Below are 12356 nucleotides of genomic sequence, written 5' to 3' on the forward strand. Positions count from 1 at the left end.
GGGAGGATAGATTTGGGGTTTGATTTGATTGCTTTGTGTGTGTGGATAGTATATTATTGGTTTAATAAATTTTTTAGAATAGTAATGGGCAGTATAAAAAAGTGAGTGAGTGTTTCTGTTAGGTCCGCGCTTTGTTTGGTCATGATCTAGGTAATATCAATTTTGTTTTAGGGGATGTTTTCCATCACGTCCGCGCTTTTAGTATAAATTGAAACTAGCTTGGCAGTCTAGCTACCCTGTTCATTCGTTAACAAGACAATGAATACCAGAATAAGCAAACTTCTTGAACTCCAGATACATCTGGAATATGTCAGGCGCCTGTTAAATGAACTGGCAGCGGAGGCCATAGTAGAAGAGGGAAGAATAAAGAAGGAAGAGGAGGAGAGAAGACAGAGGGAAGAGGATGAAAAGAAAATAGGAGAGAGGATGGCTTACAAGATACCAGAGACAGAGGATTGGGGTGCTGAAGCCAATCATCCTCCCTCTGCGCTCTCAAGAAAAAAAGTAAAAGGAGACTGGGGAAGAAGATGTGTGTGTGGTGCCAGGCCTGGAAGGTGCCATCATTAACCAGGTGTCACTGGAGTTCAAAAACAAACAGCCCTTTTCAGGGCTACCCCAATCTCTAGAAAAGAAATAGTAATCCATTTGACAATGTGTGTATGTAGAGTAGTGTGAATATAAACACTGACTCTTATGTGGTGTGAGTGTATGTGTTTGTAAGAGCTGACGTACGTTTGTGTGGATAGTAGAATATTTGGCTTTGTAAGTGATCACGTATGTTTGTGTGGATAGTAAATTTGGGGTTTGATTTTAATGCTTTGCGTGTGTGGATAGTAGATTTTGGGTTTGTTTATTGTTGCTTCAGGTATGTGGATAGTAGATCATATGAAATGAGAAAAGTAGTGGATGTTTTCCTTCACGTCCGCACGTTTTAAGTGATGATCTAGGTAATATAACTTTTGGGCTTTAGGGGATGTTTTCCATCACGTCCGCGCTTTTCGTATAAGAACCCACAGTATTCGTCGTTCAAACCATTCTACATAGAATAAAAAAGAAAATGGCTTCAAACCAACTTGACAAAATGAAAACATTGCAAGACGTCCTGGGCAATTTGGGTATGATGGATCAAATGTTAGTTAGGCTAAACGAGGATCACTATTCTTATAGTCCCCATCGAGTGAAGATGGAGATCAACAATTTAAGAAAAGTAAAGGACATGATCAGTGCTCTGATGAAAGAAATAAAGGAGGATGAAGAGGAAAGGATAAGGATGAGACAATGGAACGAAAAAATTGAAAAAGAAGAAGAAAATGAGAAGAGGAAGAAAGAAGAGGAGGAGAAGCAGAAAGAAGAGAAAAAGTAGAAAAAGGAGAAAGAAAAGAAAGAAAAGAAGAGAAAAAGTGTAGGACAGAAAATAAGAAGCTGGTGGAGAAATAGACGAAATTAGAAGAAGAAGAAGAAAACCAAAGGCCCTTTTCAGGGCCACTCCAATCTCTCGAAAAGAGATAGACTTTCAATTGCCTACCCCTTTTTTATTTTTTTTTATTTTTTTAAAATAGGGTCCCGACCCTGTTCCATCTTCCCTTGTCACTCAACAGTCCCAAACTCTATTCCCCATGTTCATTTCCCCTTGGCGCTCAACAGTCCCAAGATTTATTCCCCATGTTAAATTCCCCTTGTCGCCAGGGTACAAACGTTTTTCTCTGATGTTAAATTTTCCATTGTCGCCAGGGTACAACCCGCCTATTTTAACATTAAAGTCCCATTGTCGCTAAAGTATCCCCATTAACTACTCTCAGTCGCTCTCAAGTGTCATACATCATCATCCAGTGTCTCACCAATTGTACGCTGATGACACCCAAATAAACAAATCTAGCCACCCAACTGAAGTTGATGCTACCATCCAAGGTGTAGAGAGGTGCATTTCTGATGTGAAATCATGGATGACATGTAACAAGCTGGAGATGAATGATGACAAAACTGAACAGAACAAGTCCAAGAACAGACCCCTGTGGAACACCACAACATAGATCAACTGGGCTGGATTGTATTCCATTTGCAGATACAATGTGTGTCCTGTTGACCAAGTAGGACTTGAACCACAATAAGGCTGTATCATGAATGCCAAATACATGCTGGAGACGGTGAAGTAATATATCATGGTCTATTGTGTCAAATGCTGCAGACAAATCAAGGAGGGCGAGGACTGTAATCTTTCCGCTATCCAACGCAGAGAGAATGTCATTAACTACTTTTAGAAGAGTAGTTTCAGTACTGTGGCTAGGGCGATATGCATATTGTACATTGCTAAAAAGACTGTTTGAATTTAGATGAGATACAAGCTGGAATAGAACAACCTTTTCTAAGATTTTTGATATGAATGGGAGATTAGAAACTGGGCGGTAGTTCTTTAAATCGTTATGGTCTAGTGTTGTGACGTGCTATTATTATTATTTTTAATGGCAGTAGTAGTAGTAGTGGTAGTAGTAACAGCAGTAGCAGTAGCAGCAGTATGGACTACATGAAGTGAAACAGATGTAGGGTTCCAAAAGAGTAAGTAAAAACGGGAATTGTTAACATATGTGTTGATACATTGAGATTGATTTTTAAACAAGACTTTAATATTGGATTACAAAATATCGGTCTGGTCGAAATATACTCCTAATATCGTAGAGTTCTTTCCACTCTTTGAAATATATTTTCTTCAAAGTGGGTGTAGAAATTAAATAGATCCGAATGACGCTCGCAAGAATTGTAAGGCAATTATGTACTCCAATTGTTATGTATATTTGACTTATTTAAATCTGATTTGCTATATATTTATTTCAATTCAATTGTTTGTCAGTTTTTTATATTTTATTTTTCATTACATGATATTGTAATGTAAATTTATTCATTAGACATAATACTTTTTCAGAAAATAGTTTGACCTTGACTGTTATTTTATAAACACCAGGTGTTGATCTAAATCCTGACATTGTTTCCAGTTTGTAGCTTCCACATCAATGCGTTCTATTTTATTTTAAAATGATCGTTTGTTGTGAAGGTCATGACGGGACTTCAGGTTTAAGATGCAAACAATTTGTTTTTTTTAATTTATTTCTTAGAGTAAAATGATTGGTTTTCTGATGAAATCTTCGTGTGACCTTTAAAAAGTACTTTAATTTATATTAGCTTCCAAAAGATGATCACGTGACAAGTTGTTTACGTTTTAGGATACGATATTACCTATATCAAATTACTTGGATTCAAAAGGATTAATTATGTTATTTTCCTGGAAAATACATGTGCTCATGTGAGATTCTTAATCAAAGACATTTCTTATAAGAAACTTATTTAAATTTATAAAACCGGAGCGATAATTCTTGTTTCTAAAGGGAACTGTAAAATTCAGCACTACATATTTCAACATACGTCATCGTCTTCCATCTTGGATTCTTCGTTGGGATTCGAACTTGAAATCAGTATAACATTTTGTTATTAGGACTTTTATTCGTGGATTATTCTTGGATTATTTTAGGATTTGATTCTATAAAACCGTAAGTTCCAATTTTTTTCATTTTTACAGACTTTTTCCAGGGAAATAAATTATTTTATTCTTCAAAGCATGTTCTTTTCACTCTTTCTTGTGTTGCTGTTTATACGTGACATAAGACAATAAGATAACACCGATTTTCTATGACTTGAAAATAAATAGCAAAATAAAATCAAAATAACATATCAAAAATAAATCGGATAGAAAATTTCACGAAGGTAGGATATGTTTCTCTCTGTCTGCCTCTGTCTGTCTCTGCCTCTCTCTCTCTCTCTCTCTCTCTCTCTCTCTCTCTCTCTATATATATATATATATATATATATATATATATATATATATATATATATATATATATATATATATATATATATGTGTGTGTGTGTGTGTGTGTGTTTGTGTGTGTTTAATGTTATAGGTGTTGTCTAATGTTGTAGATCGCGTAGAGTTTCTAAAGATTAGACGCTATACAAAATTCTCATTGTTATTATTATTATTATTTAATATATATAGGCTTTGCACCTTTTATCGCCTCTGGGGCCAGATTGACTAAGATGGTCTTAATTAGTGATTGGCGTAAGCTTCACCCTGACTAGGATGTTCTTGAGGTAGGCTACTACAGGTTTGTTTGGGAGGATTAACTTTAGTACGTCCGACGACTCCACGATGGGCCAGTGTTTCCCAATGATTTTACTTACTTTGCGGTGATCTGGATGGTAGATGAGGATAAATGGAATCCTATCAGCCTTTTTCTTATTTCCTTATTTTAGTAGATCATCGCGGATTGTTTGTTTAGCCCTTTGGGTTGCCTCAACAATCAAGCTTTTCTCGTAGCCTCGGTAAATGAATGTGTACATAGTTCTTCAGACCTTTTCAGGAATGTTTCATCGTCGGAGCAAATTATGAGTATCCACAGTGCCTGGCTATATGGGATGTTCCTAATGCAGTGTTTTGGATGACAACTAGTTGGGAGGAGATACTATTGTTTGTCGGTCGGTTTCGAGCAGATGTCTGTATGGAGTTTGTTTTCTACCAGTCTGGTTGTTGTGTCATGGAAAACGTGGTTTGAGTTGAAGACTTCTGCCATGAATTTTATTGAAGGATCTAAGTTGTTTGCCTTTGATATGAAATCATCCAGACTTTGTTCCATGTTGCCACTTCATTTCTATATCATCGATAAAGCGTAACCACTGGTATGCTGTAAGTTCAACCGATGCTGAAAGTTGACCCTCCAGTTTTCCTATAAAAATATTAGCATACGAAGGGGACAATTTTGTACCATTGCGGTTCCATTGATTTGGAGGTAGTTTTCTTCATTAAATTCAAAGTTATTGAGTTTTAGGACAAGCTCCAGGAGTTGGACTAGGAAGTGTGTGGGTGGATTGTCTACAGTTCGTGTTTCACATACTTCTCTACACGCCTGTATCCCTTCGTTGTGCGGTATGTAAGTATACAAAGATGTGACCTCCAAGAAAACAAGCAATGTATCTGGCAGTAATGGTTCGCTTGCTTTGCTTTTTATGAAGTAATCTGTCCTGAATATATGATGGTAATTTGTAGACATGTGGTCTCATAAATGATCCCAATATTCTGATATCAGATCTGTGGGATGCCTATTACCGGACAGTATAGGTCTGCCCATGTTTGTTTGTGGTTTTTAGGTAGAATTTAAAATTGACATGCCCTTGGGTTTTCTGGGCTTAAGTACGTTCTCATTTGCTGGTCTGTGTGCCCGATTTGGTACGCCTCATCAATAATATTAGTGATGGTTTTTGCATATTCCAGTGTTGGGTCGTGGTCTAGTTTTTGGTAGAACCTAGCGTCACTTAGTTGTCTACTTGCGTCACTAATATAGTCTTCCCTATTCATAACGACCACAGCAAAAACCCTTATCTGCAGGCTTAATTATGATGTCTGTTCTGCTTTTCGGTGAGTGTAGGGCATCTGTTTCTTCTTCTGTCAAATTAGAGTATATGTTAGTGTGGCTGATGTGTCTGGAAGTGTCGTTTTCAACTGAGTTGATAAAGGCTTCTAGATTCGGAATTGAACTTTTTGGTGGGGTCCAATTACTTTTCTTTCTGAATATGAGTTGGTCGCAGTTGATATTTTCTTTGATTTATTTATTGTCTGCAGGGCAAAATAGGCATTGAGTCTTAGTCGGCGGCTAAACTCTTCGGTGTCCTTTTTCATCTTCCCTCTGTCGCATGTCTTTAGGCGGAAACAAATACTCTGATCCTTCGATAAAAGTTTTATTTCTGCCTCCGTACGTTCTAACTTTGAGATATTGACCACTGTGTTATATACATGAGTATAAATACATATAAATATATACTCACTTAAAATGGAGTGAATCGACCTGCTACATTTGTGCTGACAAATATTTTTTTAGTGACTGCACCCAACCACCGTCTTATATAAGCCGGTGTTTAACAGAAATGGACAACGACGAAACCCCTTCAAGATGCATCACAAGTGCACAACTTAAACACTTAACGCCATAAATATTCTTCTTTATATTATACTTTAAATCAAGGACTTGAAAGAAGACTTATAAAAATTATTCATTTCCGATTAGGATGTCAACTGACTGCATTATGCAACCAATAAAGAACGTATTTGCCCTTTTGCATTGTTTGCTTCATATATAATATATAGACATATAAATAGACCTGATGCATAGGCTTCTGTTCCGTTTCCGATATATGTTTATGTGTTAATCTCTTAGTTGTATCATGTTCCGTAAGCCACAAAATAATTTGCGTTAGGATAATAAATATTTATATTAAATATGTATATATTAATGTATATGCACTAAATGTTTTTTTACGTAAATTGTTTCGCGAGTAATTCCTTTCTTCCTCTAGAATATGCTCCCAAATGTGACGTGCTATTATTTTATTTGTTTAGTAATAGCAGTAGTAGTGGTAGTAGTAGCAGTAGCAGTATCAGCAGTATGGACTAGATGAAGTGAAACAGACGTATGGTTCCAAAAGAGTAAGTAAAAACGGGAATTATTAACATATGTGTTGATACCTTGAGATCGATTTTTAAACAAGACTTTAATATTGGGTTACAAAAGATAGGTCTGGGAGAAATATACTCCTGATATCGTAGAGTTCTTTCCACTCTTTGAAATATATTTTCTTCAAAGTGGGTGTAGAAATTAAATCCATCCGAATGGCGCTAGCAAGAATTGTAAGGCAATTATGTACTCCAATTGTTATGTATATTTGACTTAATTATATCTGATTTACTATATATTTATTTCAATTCAATTGTTTGTCAGTTTTAAAAAAAATATTTTTCACTACATGATATTGTAATGTAAATGTATTCAAAACACATAATACTTTTTTCAGAAAATAGTTTGACCTTGACTGTTAGTTTATAAACACCAGGTGTTGATCTAAATCCTGACCTTGTTTCCAGGTTTGTAGCTTCCACATAAATAAGTTCTATTTTAATTTGATATGATTTTTTTGTTGGAAGGTCATGACGGGAGTTCGGGTTTAATATGCAAAGCATTTTTTTCATTTTTATATTTCTTAGAGTAAAATGATTGGTTTTCCTCAGAGCCACACTGTGTATACGTGACCTTTAACAAGTACTTAAATTTATATTAGCTTCCAGAAGATGACCACGTCACCCCTTGTTTACGTTTTAGGATACGATGTAACCTATATTTTGGTGAGATATTTTCATCAGAAGCTGGGGTGTTAAACTGGAAGTTGTATGTTGTGCTGTTTGGAGTTATTTCAAATAATTTTGATTCAAAAGAATTAATTCAGTTATTTTTTTGGAAAATACATGTGATCATGTGAGATTCTTACTCAAAGACAGTTCCTATAAGAAACGTATTTAAATTTCCAAAACCGGAGTGATAATTCTTGTTTCTACAAGGAACTGTGGAATTCAACACTACATATTTCCACATACATCATCGTCTTACATCTTGGATTCCTCGTCGGGATTCGAACTTGAAATCAGTAGAACATTTTGTTATTAGGACTTCAAAAATTTTATTCGTGGATTACTTTTGGATTATTTTAGGATTTGATTCTATAAAACCGAAAGTTCATATTTTTTTCATTTTACAGAATTTTTTTTCCAGGGAAATAAAGTATTTTATTTTTCAAATCGTGTTTCTTTTCCCTCACTCTTTTTTGTGTTACGGTTTATTTGAGCCTAAATACGTGACATAAGACAATAAGATAACACCGATTTTCCACGACTTGAAAATAAATGGCAAAATAAAACCAAAATAACATATTACAAATAAATCAGATGGAAAATTTCACAAAGGTAGAACATGTTTCTCTCTCTCTCTCTCTCTCTCTCTCTCTGTATATATATATATATATATATATATATATATATATATATATATATATATATATATATATATATATATATATATATATATATATATATATATACATGTCCTTTGATGTTATAGGTGTTGTCTAATGTTGTAAAGCGCTTAAAGCTTCTAAAGATTAGGCGCTATACAAAGTCTACATTATTATTATCATTATTATTATTATTATTATTATTATTATTATTATTATTATTATTATTATTATTATCATATATATGATTGTGTGTCTGATGGACCTTCGCTGTGGTTAAACCAATATGTTCCTAAAGGGTATGACAACTAGGTCGTAATTCAAAGGGGTCTACTGGGGAATTTATTCTTGAGCCAACAAATCCTGTAAGCATCTCTCCGATTACAAAACGGTATGTCTTCGTCTTGCTTCGATATACGTAGCAAATTACAGCGCATGTGTATGGAAATATGTGGTATTCACTGACACTCCTGCATTGTTGAGAAAAGGGGCTCTTGCGTCCCAAATGACATTGCCCCTTGCATCTACACGATTTGACAACATCTGATTTATTTGGTGCAGCAGTAGTCATTCCCTCAGTCCTTAACTTGAGAGAAATGTCGGCAGTTATTTTCGTTGGATCTTTATATGTTTTCATCGCACCTGGTAAGTACTAATACTTTTTATTTGTTAATGTCTATGGCATGGCATTTAAAAAGATTTTGGTTGAGAAGACCATGGTAAGGGAAGGAACTCCGCCAAGGTGTTATAATTAGTGATCACTTGAAAAGCGTATCTTATACTAAGATCCATTTTAGGCATTCCATCTGGGGTTGACGCTGATAATCTTACCATGATATCACCTTTTCATGTTCCTACATGATTTGCAGTGATATATGTGCGATAAGGTACCCACCTTGGATTCGTCAACTTTGTAATATATCCTTACTTCCCATCTGCTAGTGTGTACGATTATCTATCCATCCATCTACCTATCTATATATCTATCTATCTATCTATCTATCTATCTATCTATCTATCTATCTATCTATCTATCTATCTATCAGTCTGTCTTTCCATCAGTTCATTTATATTCGTAAGTACCTACGTATATCATTATCAATCCATCAATCTATCTATATATTTATTTCTTGTTTAGGCTATCAAAATTTTTCATGGTATTTACTTATTGGCCTGAATTTATGTCTGTTTATCTGCATGCATGGGTGGGTGGGTGGGTGTGCACGTGTGTGTCTAATTAAATCGATTTTAAGGGCATAGCCATGTTGACTGCATGTATGCAACCTATTTCACTTTGGGGCGAAGATTAACTTCGCATAACGAGAGTGTCGAAAGGTATGTTCTCCTGAACCGCTGAAACTCACTAGCAGCAGGGAGGGTGAATAGACCAATAGTCGAAAAACGTCCAAATGTCGAAAATAAGCCTTCCTGCAAATGATCGGGAAAAAAGCGTCGACAGATTTAAAAAAGCTTTGATACTTTACTGAGAAAATCTCTATGGAATTTCCAGTTAATATTACCCCATTGTTGTTGGTGATTTTTTCTAGTTTATTATGCACGCACTTTACGCAATTACGTCTTCGCGAGGTCTCGCCCTCCCTGCTGCAATATTAATTAAATCGTTATGTTATAATAAAATGGTACATCCGGAATCTCATACTGCAAGGATAGCTCGAGAACGATTAGAAGCAATTAAAAAATTTCTTCCTGTTAGAGATTCATTTAGATAAAACCTACAAGCGCAGCAACAATCACAAGTTGAGTACGAAGAAGACACTAAAAGGTTATTTAAACCCGTCACTGCAGCTAGTAAGAAAGCTATAGCGGCTGTTGAAAAAATTATATGGGGAGATATTGAGGATGATGAGAAGAGGGAAAAGGGTATTTTTCCAGTATTAGAACAAATTGCAGCGCAGACTGAAAAAAATAGCAAGAAGAACCAAACAAACAAAAAAGATTTTACGAGATCTTCCAACTGATATAGCTTCAGCTCAACCTCCACCCGTCGATGAAGATATTGAAAAACTTCGTACTGAAGTCTCCGACGTGAGAAAAGAACTTGCATCTGAACCTAAACCAGATGAAGAAAACTTAGAATTAATTGCAAAATTTAACGAAGGGTTTATCGAAGATATTAGAAATACTGAAAAAGCTGATTTACCCGAAATAATGTTATTTGGTATATTTAATATATCTAATTATTTAAAATCCCGTCAAAAAAAGTAAGTAATGATAATCTTATTAGATGGATATATCGCGTATATAGAAACAAAAAACAAGCTAGAGGTCCAGAATACAAAAATATTGATAAAGAAGTAAAAAAACTTTATAAAGCGAGACTGAAACAACTAGAGCAAGAACAACTTTCCCAGCAGGAACCTTCATATCAACTTCCTCCACCGCAGCAGGAATTTTCATATCAACTTTTTCCACCGCAGCAGGAACCTTCATATCAGCTTCCTCCACCTTTACAACGTAGAACAATTTCTGCGCCGGTAATGACATTTACACCGACAGATTCACCACGTGGATTTCGAAGTGATTCACCTGACACATACCCGTCACCACTGAATCATTTTCTCCGGTAATGCAACCACCAGTATTTAAAACACCTCAAGATGAACCTAAACAAGGTTCTGGTTTATGTCCTGACAGTATCCTCAATGATGTGTCACTGTTAGAGTTCTCATAGGGGGAAAACGTGCCGGAAATAACTCACCAGAAATAACCAATGAAGCAGCTGATATTTGTCGGCGATTATTTCAGGGTAGTATCATGGATATCGGTGTTTACCGAGAACTTATCGATGAACTTGTTGATGATTACAGTGACTAGTTGTTAGACATATGATAATTAAGATAACATGATCGTACATAATAATCATCGTAGACCTGTACAGGTCAGAGCGGTAAACTCACGATTACCAATCTACGGACCAATTTATGGAGATGGACTTGGTGATGTTATTCAGGGATTATTTACAAGGTTAGCCCCAGGAGCAGCGCCTATTGCAAAACAATTATCGATGAAAGCTATTGATATTGTTCGTGAAAAGCTCCTGGTGCAATTGTCAATGTTGCTGGTAAGGCGTTCTCGGCGATCAAAGATAGACCAGCACGATTAATAAGAAGAAAACGACAACCAGCAAAATTACCAAGTACAGAAATTATGCCCGCAGATGTCAGTAAAATAATTAATCAAAATTACGAAATTGATCATTTTACATGATTCTGAGTACCAACTAGCCCATCAATTTCAGAAAAAATAAAATTAAAAATAAAATATTAAGATCAAAGATCTAAGAATAAACATATAATATTTCAGAATAAATAAAATATTAAGATCAAAGATCTACATGTGGTCAGCGTTGACAGGGACCCCAGTTACGGAAACTTTCATTTTCACCAGAATTATTTTTATACTACTTCACCAACAAAGTTACTCGCTAACATAATTTTTCTTAATTGTCTTATACGAGTACCAATTATTTTTTGTGCCTCGTATTCGTGGGATAACTCCAATCTAATGTTTTCTGCTCCGGTAGAGAGAGGGGCTAGTTCCTTCAATTGATCTTCTTCTATGGTAGCTAGCGACTGAAACATCACCGCTTGAATCTGTTTCATAAACTTGTATTCAGATGATAGTGTGTGTGTTCCTTGGCTCCTGCGTTCTTGTAAAATTTCAAAATCAGAAACTATTTTTTCAGGATTTAGTTCATTAGATATATTAATTCCATCTTTTTCCAATTTTTTAATAGCAACAATTACATCATTAATATTTTCGTAGTTCATTATTTAGTATATATTTATTTAAATAAAAAAATATATCCTTGTGTTAGCCCCAAATCGAGTATTTTAGCGAACTCACGAGGATGTTTCAAGGACGGCACAAACATATATGATGAATGATTGAACTTCTATTCGAGTGTTTTAGCAAGTTCAGTAAGTATGCAATGAATTAAGGACGGCACAACCCAAGAACTCGTAGCTTGCCACCGCATTCTACCAAGTTCAACGGGCACACGAAATACTACCCCCTATGAGAACCCCTAACCCGTCAAACAACGGTCTAGAGGCCCAAGAGGGAGGACAGCACAAACGTATATAAATGAATGAATGAACCTCTATTCGAGTGTTTTAGCAGGTTCAGTAAGTATGCAATGAATAAATGAAATGAAATATATACAATGAATGAAGGACGGCACAAACATACAATGAATGAATGACGGCACAAACATACAATGAATGAATGACGGCACAAACATATATGATGCCATTTTCTACGCATAACAGAACCCCCCCAATAATCAGCCCGTGGGTGATACAAAACAAATATCAACCACCAGTGACGTGTGGTTGGAGGGGTTCTGTTATGCGTAGAGGGGCTGGCGGTGCCGCAATCAATTATAAAAATCGCTAATATGCGTAACCACCGACGGTTGTCAGTCGTGGGATTGGATCCTGATACCGTGAGTA

The 12356-nt window shown here is 35.6% G+C and overlaps 1 protein-coding gene across 1 annotated transcript in view; it reads left to right on the forward strand.

Moving 5' to 3' along the window:
• Nucleotides 1-8341: 8341 nt before the first annotated feature.
• Nucleotides 8342-12356, forward strand: part of LOC149772586 (uncharacterized) — a 93426-nt gene continuing 89411 nt past the window's right edge. Inside the window, exon 1 of the mRNA XM_089947611.1 lies at nucleotides 8342-8526. Coding sequence (XP_089803737.1) covers nucleotides 8478-8526 — 49 coding nt within the window. The 5' untranslated portion in view covers nucleotides 8342-8477. The remainder of the gene's footprint in view (nucleotides 8527-12356) is intronic.

The sequence above is a fragment of the Sinohyriopsis cumingii genome, unplaced genomic scaffold (genome assembly GCF_028554795.1).
Source record: "Sinohyriopsis cumingii isolate HCF-2022 unplaced genomic scaffold, ASM2855479v2 utg001387l, whole genome shotgun sequence".
NCBI lineage: Eukaryota > Metazoa > Mollusca > Bivalvia > Unionida > Unionidae > Sinohyriopsis > Sinohyriopsis cumingii.